The sequence below is a fragment of the Electrona antarctica genome, assembly GCF_951216825.1.
Source record: "Electrona antarctica genome assembly, chromosome: 24".
In the NCBI taxonomy this organism is placed as follows: Eukaryota; Metazoa; Chordata; class Actinopteri; order Myctophiformes; family Myctophidae; genus Electrona; species Electrona antarctica.
The window spans coordinates 32077148-32098714 of NC_136803.1; the positions used below are offsets into that span (position 1 = coordinate 32077148).

Genomic DNA, 21567 nt, shown 5'->3' on the forward strand with positions numbered 1-21567 from the left:
AGCTTGCAGTCATACATAATAAAGTGGAATAGAGAGAATCATTAAATCAATCACTAATCAACAGGAATATAATACAATTTCCGTCACAGGGGGATTGTTGGAGGAACTTTTAAGTGTAGGAGTGCAACAACTAAACTAACATGAATCCAGCTTCCAGTAAACAAAAAAAATCATCGTCCATCCAATCAACATAATCTGTGGCCCCTTTTCCACCAAAATAACTGGTGTGTGTGTGTGTGTGTGTGTGTGTGTGTGTGTGTGTGTGTGTGTGTGTGTGTGTGTGTGTGTGTGTGTGTGTGTGTGTGTGTGTGTGTGTGTGTGTGTGTGTGTGTGTGTGTGTGTGTGTGTGTGTGTGTGGGGGGGGGGGGGGGCATTCATTAAAGAATCGTCGCATCGATTATAGTGATGCACCAAATATTCTGCAGAAAATGGCTAAAAATGCATTTTCGGCCTATTCGGTTTCGGCCCGAATAGGCGAAATATAAAATATATCATAGTGTATGCAATTAATGCATTCAAAAGAGCTGAATAAATGTTTCATGGACCCATAATAGTGATTATTATTTAAGTTATTATTATTTAAGTCATAAATCAGGTAGCTTTAAGGTACGGCCATGACAGCAATGGTAGGAAAAAAATATATAATTAATCATATTCGGATATTCAGTATTTGGTTGGTACTGTTTCCTATAGTCGGTATTCGGTTTCGGCCAAGAATTTCCCTTTCGGTGCATCCCTAATCGATTTCATAAGTTCATTTAACAAGTCGATTCTTCTCGAATCGACTTGTCAAAAGTTTTAAAAAAAAAGAAAAATTAAAAAAAAATTGCTTTCCCCATTGTTTTCCCCATATCATATTTCTATGTGTGCGTGTGTACAGAATTCAAACTGTAGGATTTGTTATTGTCACGGACAGAAGTCATTCTTTATTTCTTTCCCTTTGCATAGCGCACCAGGGCGCACTCGCCCATTAGTTTGCATTGCATTCAGATCGTGCCCTTAATTAAGAACCTAACTGCAGCTGTGTGTGGCTCTCAGCGGTGTCCCACTAATTGACTAGCCTCGGAAACCCAGACGTTTTTATTTCCAGGGAGTTGAAGTTGAACTGTGCTGTGTCAGAGAAGTAACAGATAGAAGGGCGGAAACTTTATTCCCAAACTATATCCACCCCACCTCCGTGCGGACGAAATTACTGTCCTGTTTCTGGTTTAGCTTTACGCGCGGGTTGTTGTTTATTTGCATGGCTCAGAAAATAAGTAGGTGGCCTTACACTAGCCGATAATCGGGCATTTTTTGACGCTCGGGGGGTGCCCGACTCAATCGATCTGCTCGGGGCTGCTCGGGGCTGCTCAAAGCGCGATCGGGATCGGCCCGATCAACATCAAGAATGTTTGATATTTGCTCTGCCCCGCTCCGATTATCCTATAGTGTGTGGTGCTATCAGATTTCAGATTGAAAAAAATCGGCTAGTGTAAGGCCACCTTAACATGAGAACGTTATCGAGTTGTTGTCGGAGGAGGAGAAGGTTCACGTCGTGAATGTGGAACGTAATAGCAGATTGTATTCTGGTGATGTGCTAACTGCTGCTGGCTGCTATAAATGTTAATATAGACCTATGTCTTCTATTGTGTTCTGAAGGTCGGCTGCTGTACTGCCACTAGTGTTAATGTTATATTTTGTATTGTGTTCTCGGGCCGCTGTGTTGCGCTGCCAATTTTGCCCCCTCTCCTGTTGTGTTCTCTTTTCTGGTCTGTGTACCATTGTGCGACGCGTGTGTGCCTGCACTGTTTATTATTTTACCATTACATTTTTGTGTTTTGATAATCAGCGCTTTGCCATATAGATGATACTGTAAGATCCATTTGAGCCACCATATTGACTTGTTTTCCATGATTCATTGTCAATTTGCCAATCTACGTTGCCATGGTTACAGGGAGGGAGGGTATTTAACCCTGGCCCTAATCAGTCTCAGGTGTTGCCAGTGGCAGAGGTACACATACACTGTGTCATATTGGAGATGCCACTGTGTGCACAGTGCTCTGTTTGACATGCTCCGCGCGCAACTCCACACCCCCCTGTTAAAGTCCCCATTCGCCCCCCCCCCCCCCCCCCCCATCATAAAACAATGCATCGACTCAACTTCGACCTTACTGTCTGACAAGTCGACTTGGAAAAATCTGTGTGTGTGTGTGTGTGTGTGTGTGTGTGTGTGTGTGTGTGTGTGTGTGTGTGTGTGTGTGTGTGTGTGTGTGTGTGTGTGTGTGTGTGTGTGTGTGTGTGTGTGTGTGTGTGTGTGGCATCTACCGGTATGTCCGATGGTGATGGGCATAGCATGTCAGGATGCTGTTATCATTCAGGTTGCTGAAAGATAACTATGAACAATAATAGGAGATCCGCATACCGTTTTAAAAGCTCCCAAAATTATTTATTAATAAGACAAAGAAACAACGTTTCGGCTTAACCGGCCGGTGTCAGGTGTACTGAAGCTGTGCGTTAAAGTCCAGGTAGGCTATAGGGCATCATCAGATTCCATCTCGCCATCATGAAAATCATTATATAATGATTATGTAAGGGATAATGTATGGCTGAGTGGTCATTGTTGATAGATAAATCACCGACAGGCTGATTAACCACGGACGGTGAATAATCTATAAACACTGACCACTCACTCAGCCATACATTATCACACTTATTACATGGCTACTTAATACATAAATTAATACAAAACACAACAAAACAAGCTATTTCCTTGCTTGGTAATGCAAGTATTCCATAAGTGTCGCACTGGCCGGTGTCTGCCCAACTGCAGCACTGTCGGAAAACAAGGACGTCACATGAGTTGATCAAATAGAATCCATGTTCGGGTACTGCTTTGTCTATTTCTCGCTCAAATGTTTTCAAAAACATTTTTGAGAGCAATGTTTAGCTGTAAATGACATTGTTTATTCTTTATTCGGATCCCCATTAGCTTCCACAAAGTGGTCACTAGTCTTCCTGGGGTTCACACAAAACTGTATACAATAAAAACAGATCATTGAAAATTTAAACTAAAATCTAGTTATCAGCTAAAACAGTGAAGTCGCTCTGCATTTAACAGAGACAAAACAAACAATAGTAACATACAGTGTTTACACAAAACATAAAAAGTACAAATAAGAATAAGGTAAATTGTGTGTTTACATGGCTGTCATGTTGGAAACGGCAGTAAATCTAGCGGCTGCAGCCAGGTGCTCCGAGGGTTTGATTAGGCAGCGGTCTGTTATAGAGCGCAGCGGTCTGTTATCAAGATATAAGACACCACTGAATTCTGCGATTGACCAATCAGAATCAAGCATCCAACCAAGCCATGTAATACTTAGAAAATAAACCCACATGCCCACAGACAGAAATGATCATTCTCTTCTGTTGGTGATTTCCACAGAGCACCACAGGAAGAGATCTCACGCCATCAGGAGAGATGGCCTCCAAAAGACATTTAGCACGGTCAGAGGAACAGCGGGAGATGGACCTGGGACATGGACTGTTTGATGCAACGCTGCAACCTGTAGTAAAACTGTACCGGATAAGTATGTACCGTTTTATTTACAGCTAGTTAAACATGTGCTCCTCTGTAACTGTCCTGTTGTCCTTCCTCAGTAAACATCATTTCCCCCGCCAACACCACCCCTTATCTGCCTTAGTCTAGCCTATGTTTACATTCTCGACCAGGACACTCCAACCAGACATGATCATAACACTGCTCTAATAATTAACTGATTCAGCTTGCAGTCATACAGAACAAGTGATGAAACAGGAATAGAAAGAATCCTTTAAGCACTCACTAATCGGTGGCCATGTCACGTGACTTGTGCGTTGGGTGCACTGTCACGTGATTATTGTTTACGGAAGCAGTAGAGAGAACGTGTCAGATAACAGCTGGAGACTGGTCTAAAATATATTAAATAATAAATTAACAGCTGGAGACTGGTGTCAAAAATATTAAATAATAAATGAACAGCTGGAGATTGGTCTCAAACTCAGTAATGTGACACCCCCACTATGGGAACACTTTGGATTTCTACTACGGTTGGATGATATGCCAAAACGTTCCTATTTGCCACTGTCAGCCCAAAAATTTATCACGATAGAAAATGAATTAATGTGAGAACAGCTCCACACCCCAGCTGGAAATATACTTCACCGTACAGCGAGCCACATGTCAAAAGTAGCAGATGTACAAGCTTGCAATGCGTCGTAAGCTTGTAGATCTGCTATTTTCGGCACGCGACCCTGTCCTAGTATACATTGGGCTGTAACACACGTGCCAGTTTCAGGTTACTTACTGTGACTGTGTGACTGTCATTAAATGAACAGAGATGAGATGACAACGACAGTCTTTCTGCTGCCATGCACTTTTCTCACTGACAAACGTGTTTATACGACAAAGAATTGTAAAACATAATATAAATGATCCGTCCCCCTGTAAAGTGACGGCATGGGGTAGCGCCTGCTATGCCACTGTAAAAAACAAATGTGGAATGCCCTACAATCAGTCATAAAGTAATGTAGAACACCCTACCAACAGTCATGAAGAAGAGTTGTTCGCCGTGCCAACAGTTATTAAGAAATGTGGAACGCCCTACCAACACAGTCATAAAGAAATGTGAATACTTACTGTCCTTATAAAGTATATAACTGCTCTAAAAGAGCACTTACAGGTGCCTGCAATTCGGAGCTGGCCCCTGTAAAAAAGTCAAAGCCGCTATACCATTCATAGATATATAAATTCATTAAAACACTAGACATTATTACAAAACAAATCAGTAAGTAGGAGAATCAATCAGAAAACACAATGAATTTCTCTCTGCTTATGTTACCTCACTCTGCTCCTCTAGGTATCAAGGACCTCCCTGTGTGTCCTCAGCAGGAGAGGAGCCTGAGTCTGGTCCAGGTGAAACTAGAACCTCTACAGATTAAAGAAGAACAGCAGGAGGGGAGCCTCAGTCTGGTCCAGGTGAAACTAGAACCTCTACAGATTAAAGATGAACAGCAGGAGAGGAGCCTCAGTCTGGTCCAGGTGAAACTAGAACCTCCACAGATTAAAGAGGAACAGCAGGAGAGGTGCCTCAGTGTGGTCCAGGTGAAACTAGAACCTCCACAGATTAAAGAAGAACAGGAGACGCAATTTCAAAGACTGGAGGAGGGTGATTTTACATTAGTAGCTGTACAAGTTGAATATGATGAAAACAGAAAGACACCTCTGGCCAGCACCTCAACTGAACACATGGTTGTGTGTAAAGAGGAAGTTTCTCCTGAACAGGAGAGGAGCTCCAGTCTGCTTCCGGAGGAACCAGAGCCTCCACACATTAAAGATGAACAGGAGGAATTATTTCAAAGACCAGATGAACCTGTTGGGTCAATGTTGACATTACTAGCAGTGAAAAGTGAAGTTGATGAAAACACCTCTTCACACTGCTCTGAAGTTGAAGTTCAACTGGAATCTGACACTGAACTCACTGAAGACAGAGATGATTGGGGGGAGACAAGTGGAGGTGTCTACACTGGAGAAAAACCCTTTCAGTGTAAACATTGCGACAAGAGTTTCACTGATTCAAGTACTCTGAAGACACACCAGCGTATCCACACTGGAGAAAAACCCTTTCACTGTAAACATTGCGACAAGAGTTTCAGTAAGTCAAGTAAACTGAAGTCACACCAGCGTATCCACACTGGAGAAAAACCCTTTCACTGTAAACATTGTGAAAAGAGTTTCAGTCGGTCAGATAACCTGAAGACACACCAGTGTATCCACACTGGAGAAAAACCTTTTCAGTTTAAACATTGTGACAAGAGTTTCACTGATTCAAGTACTCTGAGGACACACCAGCGTATCCACACTGGAGAAAAACCCTTTCACTGTAAACATTGCGACAAGAGTTTCAGTCAGTCAGAACACCTGAAGACACACCAGAGTATCCACACTGGAGAAAAACCCTTTCACTGTAAACATTGTGAGAAGAGTTTCACTGATTCAAGTACTCTGAAGACACACCAGCGTATCCACACTGGAGAAAAACCCTTTCACTGTAAACATTGTGAAAAGAGTTTCAGTCGGTCAGATAACCTGAAGACACACCAGCGTATCCACACTGGAGAAAAACCTTTTCAGTGTAAACATTGTGACAAGAGTTTCAGTCAGTCAGATAACCTGAAGACACACCAGCGTATCCACACTGGAGAAAAACCTTTTCAGTGTAAACATTGTGACAAGAGTTTCACTGATTCAAGTACTCTGAGGACACACCAGCGTATCCACACTGGAGAAAAACCCTTTCACTGTAAACATTGCGACAAGAGTTTCAGTCAGTCAGAACACCTGAAGACACACCAGAGTATCCACACTGGAGAAAAACCCTTTCACTGTAAACATTGCGACAAGAGTTTCAGTCAGTCAAAACACCTGAAGACACACCAGAGTATCCACACTGGAGAAAAACCCTTTCACTGTAAACATTGTGAGAAGAGTTTCACTGATTCAAGTACTCTGAAGACACACCAGCGTATCCACACTGGAGAAAAACCCTTTCACTGTAAACATTGTGAAAAGAGTTTCAGTCGGTCAGATAACCTGAAGACACACCAGCGTATCCACACTGGAGAAAAACCCTTTCACTGTAAACATTGTGACAAGAGTTTCAGGCTGTCAGGTCATCTGAAGACACACCAGCGTGTCCACACTGGAGAAAAACCCTTTCAGTGTAAACATTGTGACAAGAGTTTCAGTCATTCAAGTGGTCTGAAGATACACCAGCGTATCCATACAGGAGAAAAAACATTTTCAGTGTAAACATTGTGACAAGAGATTCAGCCTGTATGATGATCTGAAGACACACCAGCATGTCCACACTGGAGAAAAAACCTTTTCAGTGTAAACATTGTGACAAGAGTTTCAGTCTTTCAAGTGGTCTGAAGACACACCAGCGTATCCACACTGGAGAAAAACCTTTTCAGTGTAAACATTGTGACAAGAGTTTCAGACTTTCAAGTGTTCTGAAGACACACCAGCGTATCCACACTGGAGAAAAGCTCTCGGCACAATGTTAACAGTTTGACAGGAGTTTCAGTCAGTTAAAACTCATTAACTACCAGAGGGTCTCTAGAACAGTCTGCAGCCACTGCCAGCGTTTTTTACTAATCTTTCAAGACCAACATCATAATTGGTAATAAAACTACATGGATTTGTTTAGAACACCTTTTATTTTTTCCTCTTTCAGTTTATCCTCTGATCTGGAAGCTGCACTGTACTGTAATCAGTGAACATAAACACATCTGTTGGGAAATATAATGATAATTATCATTGGGGAATAGGGCATTAACGAGTTGAGATTTTTCCAAGTCGACTTGTCAGACAGTAAAGTCGAAGTTGAGTCGATGCATCGTTTTATGACGGGGGGGGGGGAGGGGGGACGACGACTTTAACAGGGCCGGGTGGAGGTGCGCACAGTCAAATATGGAGCATGTCAAACAAAGCACTGCCTCTCCAATATGGCACAGTGTGTATCATCTATATGGCAAGGCACACACGCAGAAAAGAGAACACAACAGGAGAGGGGCCATAATTGTCACACAGCGCAGCGCAGCGGCCCGAGAACACAATACAAAATATAACTCTAGTGGCAGTCAGCAGCCCGACCTTCAGAACACAATATAGAAGTCTATATATTAACATTACAGCAGCCAGCAGCAGTTAGGCACATCATCAGATCAGAATACAATCTGCATCACCTTCCACGATCATGACGTGAACCTTCTCCTCCTCCAACAACTCGATAACGTTCTCATGTTAGTTTGTTACTTATTTTCTGAGCAATGCAAATAAACAACAACCCGCACTGACCGGAGACAGAGAGATTCATGCGTTCTGCCGCTCCCGTGCATAAAGCTAAACCAGAAACAGGACAGTCATTGCGTCAGCACGGATGTAGCCTCGGAAACCCAGACGTTTTATTTCCAGCACGGAGGTGGGGGGGATATCGTTTGGGGATAAAGTTTGCACGCTTCTACCTGTTACTTCTCTGACAGCGCAGTTCAACTTCAGCCAGTCAATAGTGGGACACCGCTGAGTACACAGCTGCAGTTAGGTTCTTAATTAAGGGCGCGTTCTGAATGCAAAGCAAACTAATAGGCGAGTGCGCTCCGGTGTGCTATGCAAAGGGAAAGAATGACTTCTGTCCGTGACAATAATCAATGCTACAGTTTGAATTATGTACACACGCACACATAGAGCAAAAAATATGATATTGGGAAAACAATTGATTTTTATTTTATTTCTTTCAACTTTCGACTTCTCCTAATCTGAATCGACTTGTGTTTATCAAATCGATGCATCAATTTTTTGTTTTAGTGCCCTATTGGGGAGTAATATTATACATTGAGTGTGGTATCTGGAACCACAATTCACATTCATAATAGCATAAATAACTGTTTTAAGTTGTCTCTCTTAACTCTCTTAAAATGAGAGACTTAACTTCTGCTCTGACCAACACTTAGTTGGGGCAGCTGCAGGGGTCCCTGTATGCTAAATAGATCAGCTCGCTGATAGCAGCACTGTGCTTCCTGTGACCACACCTAATATGGAGATATCTTGGACCATTTTGGTCTGGGTGTCAAACGACTGTCTGTTTGAGCCTATTCACATGTGAATTCGGCTTCTTTATAAACTAGCCAGAACTGTCTGTATGTGTGTTAGTCTCCGGAAGCTGTGAGGCTGAAGGCTAGTAGCCCCTAGTTTCCATGCGCTGACAATAGTTGGAAATGACATGTCCACCAGGGGGAAACCTTGACCAGGCTATGGTGAGTATGCCAGTATGGCCATATTGGGCCTATTCAAAGGTAACGGATGATTTCGCCTATTCAATACAGAGATAACGGTCGAATCCGCTGCTGAAGGATGGCCGGGCTCAGGGCTCATCTGTATGTTGTACTCTGCAAATAAATGGAACTCCGGAACAACCTTCATTTGCCTGTCGACTTCATTCTCCGTATTTTTGCCTAAGTATTTAAGTCAAGTCTTTATGTCTGTTTATGGGCTATATAGAGCGTCGCAGTCCCGCCTCCTACCCTGGACCAGGAAATGAAACCCAATGCATTATTCTCATAGACATTTCTTAAAGTATTTATTTAAAGACGGTTACGCCGCGGACAAAGCCAACTCGAGTCGTGACAACTCATGACAACACAAACAATATTTTGGACCAAACAAATAATTAGAAAGAAGAAAAAAACGGCAGGTTACAACACTTTCTTTTTTGTTTTTCTTCTTTTCAACCATGTATCGTGATACGTATCGTATAGCTGTTAAAATGTATTATTACATGGCTTGGTTGAATGCTTGATTCTTGTAAGAGCCATTTGAGCCTCCTTATCATCTCTGTGATGTCACTACAGGCCAATGCCAGTTTATCAATCAAGGCCTAGGTTGCCATAGTTACAGGGAGGGTATTTAACCCTGTCCCTAATGAATTGCAGGTGTTGCTGATAGGAGGCAAACTGTTTTCTGACTGTGCAGACAGGGACTGTTGCATTCACCACGTTTGACTGTTTGTTATTTATGTTATTTGCATTCAAAGTATAGGATTTTGTAAGGTAAATAAATATAATTGAATATCCACTCAACGAACATTCTGGACCTCAGTTCTTCACAGCACACGTCTAAACTGCATCCTCAACCGTCGGCAGCCAGTAGCACCTAATATAGGGATTTAGGCGCTACAATTCTGATTGGTCAATCGCTGAATTCAGCGGTGAGTTATGTGTTGATAAACCTCTGCCTAATCAAACCCTCTGAGCACCAGCTGCGCGGCTGCACCCCGCTTGATTTACTGTGTTTCCAACATGACAGCCATGTGAACACACACACACACACACACTAGTGACACACAATGTAATTTACAGCTAAACATTGCTCTCAAAAATGTTTTTGAAAACATTTGAGCGAGAAATAGACTAGACCAGAAAATGGATTTGATTTGATCAATTTTTGCTTCGATGCCCCCACCACATGGAACACTTTACAGCAAACATTGAAAATTAATACCCCAATATCTTACGGACAATTTAATAACTTGCTTTTGAACCTCCCTACCTCAATATGTAACTGTTTTTAACTTGTGTTTTGTCTCACTGTTAGTACAATATGTCTCTATGCCTTACAAGAAGATTTGTTTTGTGTTTTATACCTGCATGTCTTAATTTGTTTCATATACTGTATGTAATCTCGTCAGCATTGAAAATGAGGGAGAACCTCAATTGCTCTTTCGAGAATAAATAAAGGTTTCAATCAAACTCACTTCCTTGTTTTCCGACAGTGCTGCAGCCCTGCAGCTGGCCAGACGCAGCCAGCGCGAACTTATGGAATACTCTTTTTGTTGTGTTTTGGGTATTAATTTATGTTAGGTATCCATGTATAAGCGGGATAACCTTCTGTTGGTGAATTATCTCCCGTCAATGACCATCTAGCCAGATATTATCCCTTACCCATTACACCCCTAATGTGTTCCAACGGATCCAATGGAGTTAAGTCTTTAGTTTGTTAATACTTTCCATTGGTTAAATATCTATAAAAACCCACAGACACACTTGACTACTTTCAATCCTTACAAATTTCAATCCTTTCCAAATATATCATCTTTGGATTTAAGAGGAAGCTGCCAGACCTTGGGCTGACCATGTATGGGTCCCCGCTTGAGAAGGTCAAGACGTTCAAGTTCCTCGGGGTCTGGTTTGAGGAGCGTATGACCTGGGCGGTGCACATCAGTAAAACAGTGGAAAAGTGTGAGAAGGTGATAAACGTACTGAGAAGCCTGGCGGGGAGTGAGTGGGGGGCTGATAGGGGGACCCTGCGCCTAATCTACCAGGCCATGATTAGGCCAGCGCTGGATTATGGCAGCGTGGTGTACGGGGCCGCTTCCAAGACAGCGCTAGACAGGCTAGACGTCATACAAGCCAGGGCGCTGAGGCTCTGCTGTGGGGCCTTTAGGACCTCCCCGGTACCGGCCCTGCTCATCGAGATGGGGGAAAATGCTTGTTGCAGGAGGAGGAGGGAGGCAGGCACGAGCCTTTCATAGCGAGAGTGAACCAGTGGGCCAGGGAGCTGGAAATGGGGCGGGGGGGCATAGCGGAGCACGTAGGCTGGCCCCCAACTCCACCGTGGCTGACGCCAGAGCTCGATGTAGACTTGAGCTTCCTCCAGGTGGAGGACAAGGGGGAGGTGTGCTCAAGGGTGGAGGAGTACCTCAGTAGGGCAGCTAGGGGGGGGCAAGATACTAGTCTTCACGGATGGGTCCAGAGACCCTGTTAGCAGGAGGGCAGGGTTTGGGGTCTACGTCGAGCAGCTGGAGCTAGAGTACAGTGTCCACATTTCAGGGCATACTGTGGGCGACTAGGTGGGTGGAACAGGGGAGGCCAAAAGAGGTGGTCATCTTCTCCGACTCTGCAACAGCACTAGAAGCCCTGAAAGGGGGCAAAAGCAAGGCCCGCCCAGACCTAGTCAGAGAGATAATAAATGTCATGTGTAGAGTAGGGGGGGGGGGGGGGGAAGTTAGGTCACCTTTTGCTGGGTCCCAGGGCATGCGGGGGTAGGAGGGAACGAGAGGGTGGACGTCCTTGCTAAGGGAGGCCTAGGCAGGGAATTAGACGTCCGACTACCCCTGGGGAGGGTGTAACTTAGGGGGCTAAGCAAAGAGGGTTTGGTGAAGGAGTGGCAGGGGTAGGCATTTTCACCATGTCCAGCCAGCTGTAAATAGAGAGTGCGGGTGTAACTTTGCGCCACGCAGTGATGCGGTTAAAGTATGTAGAATGAGGCTGGGGCACTGTGGCCTAAACAAAAACCTACGGATAATAGGGAAACACGCCACCGGGCTATGCCAGTGTGGGCATGCCGGAGACAGTGCGACACATCTTTTTAGAGTGTAGGATGTATAACACAGAAAGACAGGCGCTCTTCTCAAGGATGACAGAGTTAGGAGTGGAGGCTTTTTCTATCTGCTCTTTATTTGGCCACAGTGAGAATCACCAGCTGATTACAAAGGCAGTACTGCAGTTCCTGCATAGTACTGGTGTATACAATAGACGCCTTATCAGACGACGTCACACTGATAAGAAACAGCATGCGCTTGCATAAAGGCAGCAGAAGAACACCACCTCTCATAAGATGCAATGGAAAAGTTCTAACTGCACTCACGTGTAAAAAATGCCCCATCAAACTTTCAGATGCTGTTTTTCTCCCAGTGTGGAGGAAGAATGATTAGGATTTTTATTGTGATCTCTCGCCCTTGAAATATATAATCCTTGGTTTCTGTTGTGTTTGAACAATAATAGCAATTCAAAACAGTTGTCCTCAAAACCACACCTCCAGTCGCTGTCATAAGAACGGGAGGTGCGCTCATGAACAGTAACACGGCAGCAGAGCCATTTTGTGCACGGCTGCACGCGCACCTGCAGTCCATCAAGTATAATTTATGCTTCGTCCCGCGATGGTGTCGCGCACGCAGACCTCTACGCTCACAACAGTCGCATCTGTGATGCCATGTGAGCTTGTATATCAGCTGTTCTCTGTGCGCAATACTGTTGGGCTTTGAAGTATATGTCTCCTAGGGTGCACCTCACTAGCCAACTCACAAGAAGAGGTTGAATGGACTGAAACCAGCGCTCCCCAAAACAACAGGTTTGGAGATCTGTTGGGAATTGATTACATGAAACAGTCACCCGTGCGCCCAGTCCCAATGTTTGTAAACAAATAATTGGTGTCTAGGATCTGAGTAGGTGAACAAACAAACCAGTGGAGGGCAGTAATACCATAGAGTATAGTAGCCCCATATGTGCCCTCTCCCTACGCTCATTCTGTAGCTCCGAGATGAGGTCACAGAAAGAAACCCCTCCCACCCCGTTCAGAAACGGCGCATGTTTCCACAATTCCCCATTGCTTACCCTTTTCTAAACAATTAACCAAAACCTTGAAGTGACGTTCCGGGTTTACACTAATTTACCGTCAACAACGGAAAAGAAAATCCAACTTTAAACGGTTACACGAGCGTTACAGCGGTTGTTTAGCATGTTTTTCAAGGAAGTTGAAAAGCTTTAGCGCCTCCCCGGCGCCTCCCCTGGTCGAAAATGTCCAACTGACTTCAGTTCACTCGACATGCCCGCGCACACGCACCAATCCCTTGATAAACATGGAAGTGGCTGACAAAATTCGCTTCGTAAAGGCTCGGTTCAAATCGCTAGTTGGATTTTCTTTTCCGTTGTTGACGGTAAATTAGTGTAAACCCGGAACGTCACTTCAAGGTTTTGGTTAATTGTTTAGAAAAGGGTAAGCAATGGGGAATTGTGGAAACATGCGCCGTTTCTGAACGGGGTGGGAGGGGTTTCTTTCTGTGACCTCATCTCGGAGCTACAGAATGAGCGTAGGGAGAGGGCACATATGGGGCTAAGGCCCAATCCCAATTGCCTCCCTCAAGCCCTGAGCCCTGATCCCTCATTGACTTTAGTGACGTCAGCTGTAAGTGCTTGAGGGTGAGAGGTTGCAAGGGCTCCAAACTGTTGTGAAATGAATGGGACAGCACTTTGAAGATGAGTCCGCCATTACTTTGCATCACTTTATAAAAACTGTCCTTATTCACAGCCAGTGCCTACATGACATGTCTATCATGTCTATTTTAGTATTTAAGCTGATCGTTTTATTATTAGTTTCATAAATACACTTTCCTGTGTGATAGGGGTTGTAATATTCATTATAAATTGCATTTCCATATTCTTTTACTTTGCTCATTAGTCATTTGTCATCATATTTCCCTTATTATTATTGTTATTAAATATATAGCCTATCCTTCCATTCCGTCTCCCTTTGAGAACAGTGAGAAAGCACTATTGTGTTTGTTGACATTCTAACTGCGATACATAACTAATTTGCATACTTAAATGATTGACGTTCGGAGGATCCCCCTCATTCCCCTGGTAACGCTATGAACTGTGGGTAATTTCTTTGCCAAAGTCAGCTAAAGTCAGCATCGATGCTGACTTTGGCAAAGGGCACATAAAGGGGCGGGCTGAGCCCTCACTGACTTACCGATTTCAAATGGGACATCCCTCAAGCCCTCGCAGACTTCACATGAACGCGCAGCTAAGTCAGTGAGGGCTCATTGAGTCAGCAAGGGAGTGGATTGGGATTGGGCCTAAAGCCAAATTCCAATACCGCAACTTTCACACTCGCTCACTCCCCTCGCGTCCTCCACTCGCTCCTCGGCTCCGCCCCCAGCGAGGAGGAGTGGAGGAGGAGAGGATTCGATGCGAGGACAGAGTGGTGGAGTGGATTTGCCTCTAGAATCGGAATGTACTCCGCTGTCATTTCAAAGCGACGGCACATTCCGCGATCACTTATGACGTGAATCAATTCAATTCAATGGGCTTTATTGGCATGGGAAAACATACGTTTACATTGCCAAAGCAAAAGTGGTGGAACAACAGTGTCACACAGCTGGATCACTGGAACTCTGAACCCAGAGCCATACAGTCTACAGAATAGACAATTCATTTGTGTGCATGTAACCGAGGCCAATGTGTATGTATTGGTAACATGTGCAACAAGGCTATTTATTCCTGAAATAGTGAATAAGCGCCAGGATGCGCACACTTTTATATTATATGATTGTGAATGAAGAATTCCTGACCTGCCCGCAGCCCGCGTTCCTTTTTGCTCATATAAATAACCCCCCCCCCTCCCCCTCCTCGGCCAGTCCCTCCTCCGACGGTCTTTGCAAATAACGGACACTATAACAGGAATTATAGGTATACTATAGTCTCTCTGACTTACATATTCAGTTCAGTCCACATATAAATAAATACATATTTGTCACCGTCATTCATAGCAGTCTGTGCATTCAGGCATGCACAGAGAGAAATTAACTATAGCCTTTGAGGTGCGCACAATATAGCCTACTTTTATTATGCTTATATCACACAACGCAATAAAGCCAGTGGCTTGTTGTGGTCCTTTCACTTTCACATAGGCTATAGGCTACTGTATCATTCTGAAGCTCTGCTCTATTAATTCAGCGAAAATGTGTCTCTTCAACAAACAGCAAAGCTTTTTAGTTTAATGTGTGTGCGTGCATGTGTGTGTTGGGTCAGCGACAGCGTCTCATCAGCCGCAGCGGCCGGCAGCTAGTGGATGGGGGGGGGGGGGGGTGCATAGTATCGGGTTTCAAGCAGTGTTTTCTGTGCCACATGTGGAGGAGGCGGACTTATGTCACTGGAGAAGGAAAAAAACATGTACACGTGATGCGGAAATCCGCAGCGAGGAGACAACATACCCCACCGAGCCTGCACCTGATGTACACTCGCTCTATGCGGTCTCGGAGAGCCCACTCGGCTCCTCCACTCGACTCCACTCTCCTCCTCGATGGAGCACTTTAACAATCGGAACGTTAACCATTTCCGGGTCAAGCTGGAATGACCCCGAGTGATCGAGTGGGAGTGAGCGAGTGGCCGAGATTTTGGGTATTGGAATTTGGCTTAAGAGTATAGTAATACGCCTAGTAGCGTCTACACTGCCGGAAACCTAAAAGAAAAAGAGTCTGGCTCCGTCTTTTTGGCAAATCTAGATTTCCTGTTTGAGAGCTAGCAAATTTCAGACATCCGGTTGCTTTCAGAATAAAAGCGTGGTTAATTAAATAATTATTACATTACATTATTAGTATTATTATTACATTACAGTTATTGTGAAGACACACATTATGTTTCTGTGTAAAAATAAGTAATTAAATAACGTAAAAAAGTTATCTAAATGGATAAATGCCCAAGTCCATGCACTGGAGTGCCCAAGTCCATGCACTGGAGTGCATGGACTACAGTGGACTAAAGTGGACGCTAGACAAAAATCCCTGCTATGTTTCGACTAGTGTGACATATGCACGCGTCCGGGGAGACCTCCTCTACAACACCACACTGTCCGCTAAGCAGCAGAGGTGTAAAACAAAAATTGGCACCAGGTCAGAGGTCAAAACACTTCCCATTTCCAGACTACAGTGGACTAAAGTGGACGCTGGACAGTGTAGTGTTGTAGAGGAGGTCTCCCCGGACGCGTGCGTATGTCACACTAGTCGAAACATAGCAGGGATTTTTGTCCAGCGTCCACTTTATAAAGTCCATGCTCTCCAGTGAATAGCATTTATCCATTTAGATAACTTTTTAATTACTTATCTTTACACAGAAACATTACTTATTACTTATTTTTACACAGAAACATAATGTGTGTCCTATAGCATCGTATAAATGCTTAATTATCCTTTTAATGTGTACATTTATCTTTTTTTCAATACTCTAGAGGGTACTCTTATTTTGAAGAGATCTTATATTTGCTAGCTTAGATTTGCCAAAAAAACAGTGCCTTTATGGATATTAAATAAACAAATGAAGTTGGATATTTTCACAAGAGTTGAGGCGAAGAATAATTTAAGTCCAGTACGTGTCCACCATATATAATGACCCGAAAGGCCTGTCTAAAAAAAAAAAGTGTCCTGGCGAAGTGAAACGAAATGAAAATTCAGACTGAGTGTCAGCCATGCAGGCTACGTACCTGTCCTGACCCTTGGCTTTATTCATCACATTATGGATATCTTTTATGGACAAAACGGCTCGAATTCGTCTCAACTCTCCTGATACTTTAGTAAATGTGTTGTACCTTAATACTTGAATACTTGGCGTTGTCCAGTCCACCACTGGCCTTGATAATACCATGCCTTGCTTTATAATAACTTTTTCTCCCTGGTGTTAAAAACTGTTGGGCAACGTGGCTCTGGCACCATCTAGCGACTGAAGTGCGGCGCCACAGGGATGTGTCATACACGTGCGACAACCACCTACCTACGTCACTACCACAGTCAGGCACTGACAGGCGGCGCATGGAGTTCTCTCTCCTCCTTTGACATGTGAATGAATGCGGTATTTACAGTTTGTGTCGTGTTTATTTCCGTGACATTTATTCATTATTATCACTAATTTTCGTTCGGACATCATCACCATCCGATCATCATGTCGATCTTTCACGACGAGGTGGAGATAGAGGACTTTGAGTTCGACGAGGAGACGGAGACGTACTACTACCCGTGTCCCTGTGGAGACAGGTTCGTCATAACTAAAGTAAGCGATGGCTCTGTCTGTCTGTCTGTCTGTCTGTCTGTCTCTCAACAACAATATTGTTTAAGAACATGTTTGTATAAATGTAGCTCAGTGACAGCTTCTTTGTTGGACACTACTATTTTGTTTTCATCAATTTAAATATATCTGATCTGAAAGTAAAAGTAATGCTCTATATAACATACACAATATAGTCTTTATTGGTCCAATTAAGGCTGAAAATGCTGACTAGTAATAAATCATAGATGTAGTTTTATCGAGTCAAGAAAGACTCGATCAAATGATCCAATCCAAGGCTACTTCAATGCAGTGATGCAATACTCACTTATGCAATACTGTATAATTATACTAATGCAACCTTTACGTCTTTAATGCAGTGATGAATGATGCAACATAGTTACATACGTCTTTAATGCAGTGATGAATGATGCAACATAGTTACATATGGTCACATTCTGACTACACATTCTGAACTCTTTCAATGCAGTGATGCAAGTCAAAGAAGACCCATGCAAGTCTAATATAATTGCTCTCCTTCCATTAAACAGGAGGACTTGGAGAACGGTGAAGAAGAGGCCACGTGTCCCAGCTGTTCACTGATAGTTAAAGTCATCTATGACAAGGTGGGGTGATCAACATACCTGTATATGTATTTTTTGGACAGTCACACATGGTCATGCACCGCTACAGTTTAACCACTTAACCACTTAAATCCTATATGGTTTACCTACCGGAGTTCCTCAAGGCAACACAGTAAAACAACCCAACATGTGTGTCTGCACATTTCTAGAGATTACTTGTCACTATAGTCAGGGTGGGGGAGCCCCAGTTCAAATAGGATTATTTGGGGGGGGGGGGGGGGGGGGGGGTTCGTGGCCTGAATGGTTTGGGAAGCCTTGCTATAAAGCGTCGCAGTCCCGCCTCCTACCCTGGACCAGGAAATGAAACCCAATGCATTATTCTCATAGACATTTCTTAAAGTATTTATTTAAAGACGGTTACGCCACGGACAAAGCCAACTCGAGTCGTGACAACTCATGACAACGCAAACAATATTTTGGACCAAACAAATAATTAGAAAGAAGAAAAAAACGGCAGGTTACAACACTTTTTTTGTTGTTTTTCTTCTTTGTAATTATTTGTTTGGTCCAAAATATTGTTTGTGTTGTCATGAGTTGTCACGACTCGAGTTGGCTTTGTCCACGGCGTAACCGTCTTTAAATAAATACTTTAAGAAATGTCTATGAGAATAATGCATTGGGTTTCATTTCCTGGTCCAGGGTAGGAGGCGGGACTGCGACGCTCTATAGACTCTATAGCAAGGCTTCCCAAACCAGTATAGAGCGTCGCAGTCCCTTTCCAGACCCGGAAAATAATCCCCCATTAATTTTCAAAATGTATTTATTTAAAGACGTTTACGCTGCGGACAAAGCCAACTCGAGTTGTGACAAATCATGACAATAAACACAATGTTTTGGGCCAATCAAATAATTTGTAAGAAGAAAAACAAAACTAGTGTTGTAACCTGCCTTTTTCTTCTTCTTTCCTGTTTAGTCGCGTTACTGTAAAACATTACGAATGACAATTACATTTCTGTTTGGCTTGTAGGGTTTCATGAACAAAAGTTGTATGGGGCAGATATGGCAAATAACGTACATAATTTAATAACTTTTTACGAAGAAAAAACTTATAGTAAGTACATAAAAACAAATAGTTGAAATTGCCAATCTAGAAAGTCAAGCTTTTAGATTATTGCAAAGCAAGTATTGAATTTGGTTATCAATCAAATTATCATTAATAATTACGACAGGGGCATACTGCCATTCATTTTATTGTCCGCTGTGTGTTCCAGGAGATGTTCATGTCCGGAGAGATGGTGGAAGCCCCGTCGTCGACGGAGACCAAGCTGGAGGTGGCTCAGTCGTGACCAAACGGGACGCCAGGGGGATGGACGATGCACTGCGGCCTTCACCTGGTCACAGGCCGCATTCCTTCACACACGCTATGCATGACCAAAACCCACAGGCCTTTTCTTCACTAACGTTGTGCAATAGAAACCCCCCCAAACAGTTTATTATTTATCATAAGGAATGTTTGCTGTGAACACACACACACACACACACACACACACACACACACACACACACACACACACACACACACACACTGTTCGCCATTGACAATGAAACAAAAATGTATTTTTCTCGTCTGACTACAAGAACAGAAGAGAACTGTGTCGACATGTTTCGCGGGTTCTGGATTTGTCCACACTCTACGGTTCGGTTTCAGATTAGGTTGTCTGAGCACCTAATTTGGGCCTTCTGCACAGACGGTGGTATGAACATGAATTCTGGAAACACGGGAACTCAGAACCCATAATAAATAAATAAATTAGCCTATCTACAAGCTTCCAATGCGTCACAATGCGATGTATTATTTTTTTCCAACAGTGTAAAAGTGTACAAATGGAACCTTCCATTTGTACACTCGGACCCCTTTTCCACCGGTTGGTTCAGTTCCTTTTTGGTTCTTAGTCCATGAGCTCCAAAATTGGAACGTTAATTATGAATTGAGTGGGCAAAACCATACATAAATTGTTTATACGATCGATATAAGTAAATTAATATATGTTTTCATATTTTCTATTTTCTTGTGTATTTTCCTATATAATGCCTCATTTGCAAATTAAAAAATAAATAAAATTTGTAATACAATAAATCATTGTCTTCGTGTAATCAACTGGGGAAGTGTCATGGTGATAACAATCTAATATAGGTATGGTTTTGCCCACTCAATTCATAATTGACGTTCCAATTTTGGAGCTCTGGCTCATGGACTAAGAACCACAAAGAGAACTGAACCGGTTCCCAACCAACCGGTGGAAAAGGTTGTCACAGAGTTACAGACCGTAAGGGTCCGCTTGGAATAGGACCGTTAAGAGGGAACTGTTAAGGAACCACTTTAAAATCCTAAAGGACTCCAACCCTACCTATGCATATCCATAACACAAGCTAGTTTTTGTTTCAGCCTCAGCCTGTAGCCTACTAACCACAAGTTTCCCAAACCCTGTTAACACTGTGCGCACAACATAATGTAAATAGGTCTTCTAGTATTTTAAACTTTATCTTCTGTGTGACTCGTCATGCTTGTTGTGTGGTGGACACAATAACACTTTGTGTTGAGACAGATTACACTGCTTGGGTTTTAATTGTAATTGCGGAATGTGTTCAGCAGAGGGAGCACTCGGACAAGGATAAGTTGCACTGCAAAGAAAAGGATTCCTCAAAGGTAGTGTGTAAGTGATATTTTTTAGTTAAAGGGATAGTTCAGATTTTTTTTAATTTAAGTTGTATGAAATACTTGCCATTAATATAGTGGTTGCAACTGTATTCATTGATTGCCCCGAGTCCCATGGTGGGAGTTCTGCTCTTGTTTTGGTCAATATTAAGTAGTTCCGGTCATTTTGTGGGGGGCACTGGGGCCACGCAGTAAAAGTAAATGAATCCACAAAACGAACGTAATTTGTATTGTTGACCTATTTCTAAAATATTAGCGTGACTTTCGTTCAACTTTGACCCCACTATCACATGGAACTATTTTGGGCGTAGTGATATGGACACAAAAAACATAGTTCTGTGTGATAGAGGGGTAAAAAAAAGAACGAAAGTTGCACTAATATTTTAGAAATAGGTCAACAATACAAATTACGTTAGTTTTGTGGATTCATTTACTTTTACTGCGTGGCCCCAGTGCCCCCCACAAAATGACCGGAACTACTTGATATTTCACCAAAACCAGAGCAGAACTCCCACCATGGGACTCGGGCAATCAATTAATACAGTTGCAACCACTATATTAATGGCAAGTATTTCATACAACTTAAGTTCAAAAAATCTGAACTATCCCTTTAAAACAAAAGTGAAAGCTCTATATTCAGATAGAAATAATTGATTTAGACTTGGGAGGGAGGGGAAAGAAAAACACCTGAATGTATCACTGAACAAGTAACAGGTATCTGTCTCCCCAGCTCTAATTAACAGGAATACATTTTCAGGTGTTTTTTCTTAGATGGTTCTTCGTCTCGACAACTGCAATTCTTCAGCCCTAGGTATGGTTTTGCCCACTCGATTCATAATTAACGTTCCAATTTTGGAACTCTGGCTCATGGACTAAGAACCACAAAGAACTGAACCGGTTCCCAACCAACCGGTGGAAAAGGTTGTCACAGTTACAGACCTGTAAGGGTCCGCTTGGACCCCCTATAGGAATAGGACCGTTAAGAGGGAACTGTTAAGGAACCACTTTAAAATCCTAAAGCATTCCAACCCTACCTATGCATATCCATAACACAAGCTAGTTTTTGTTTCAGCCTCAGTCTGTACTAACCACAAGTTT

General features: G+C 43.1%; 1 protein-coding gene across 1 annotated transcript; it reads left to right on the forward strand.

Annotated features, from left to right (window-relative positions):
• The first annotated feature begins 16919 nt into the window (after positions 1–16919).
• On the forward strand, positions 16920–20363 carry dph3 (diphthamide biosynthesis 3). Its single transcript, XM_079495840.1, has 3 exons — positions 16920–17175; positions 17721–17795; positions 19025–20363. The coding sequence occupies exons 1-3, from the start codon at positions 17068–17070 to the stop codon at positions 19097–19099; spliced, it is 258 nt and encodes an 85-aa protein (XP_079351966.1). The 5' UTR covers positions 16920–17067; the 3' UTR covers positions 19100–20363.
• Positions 20364–21567: the final 1204 nt, after the last annotated feature.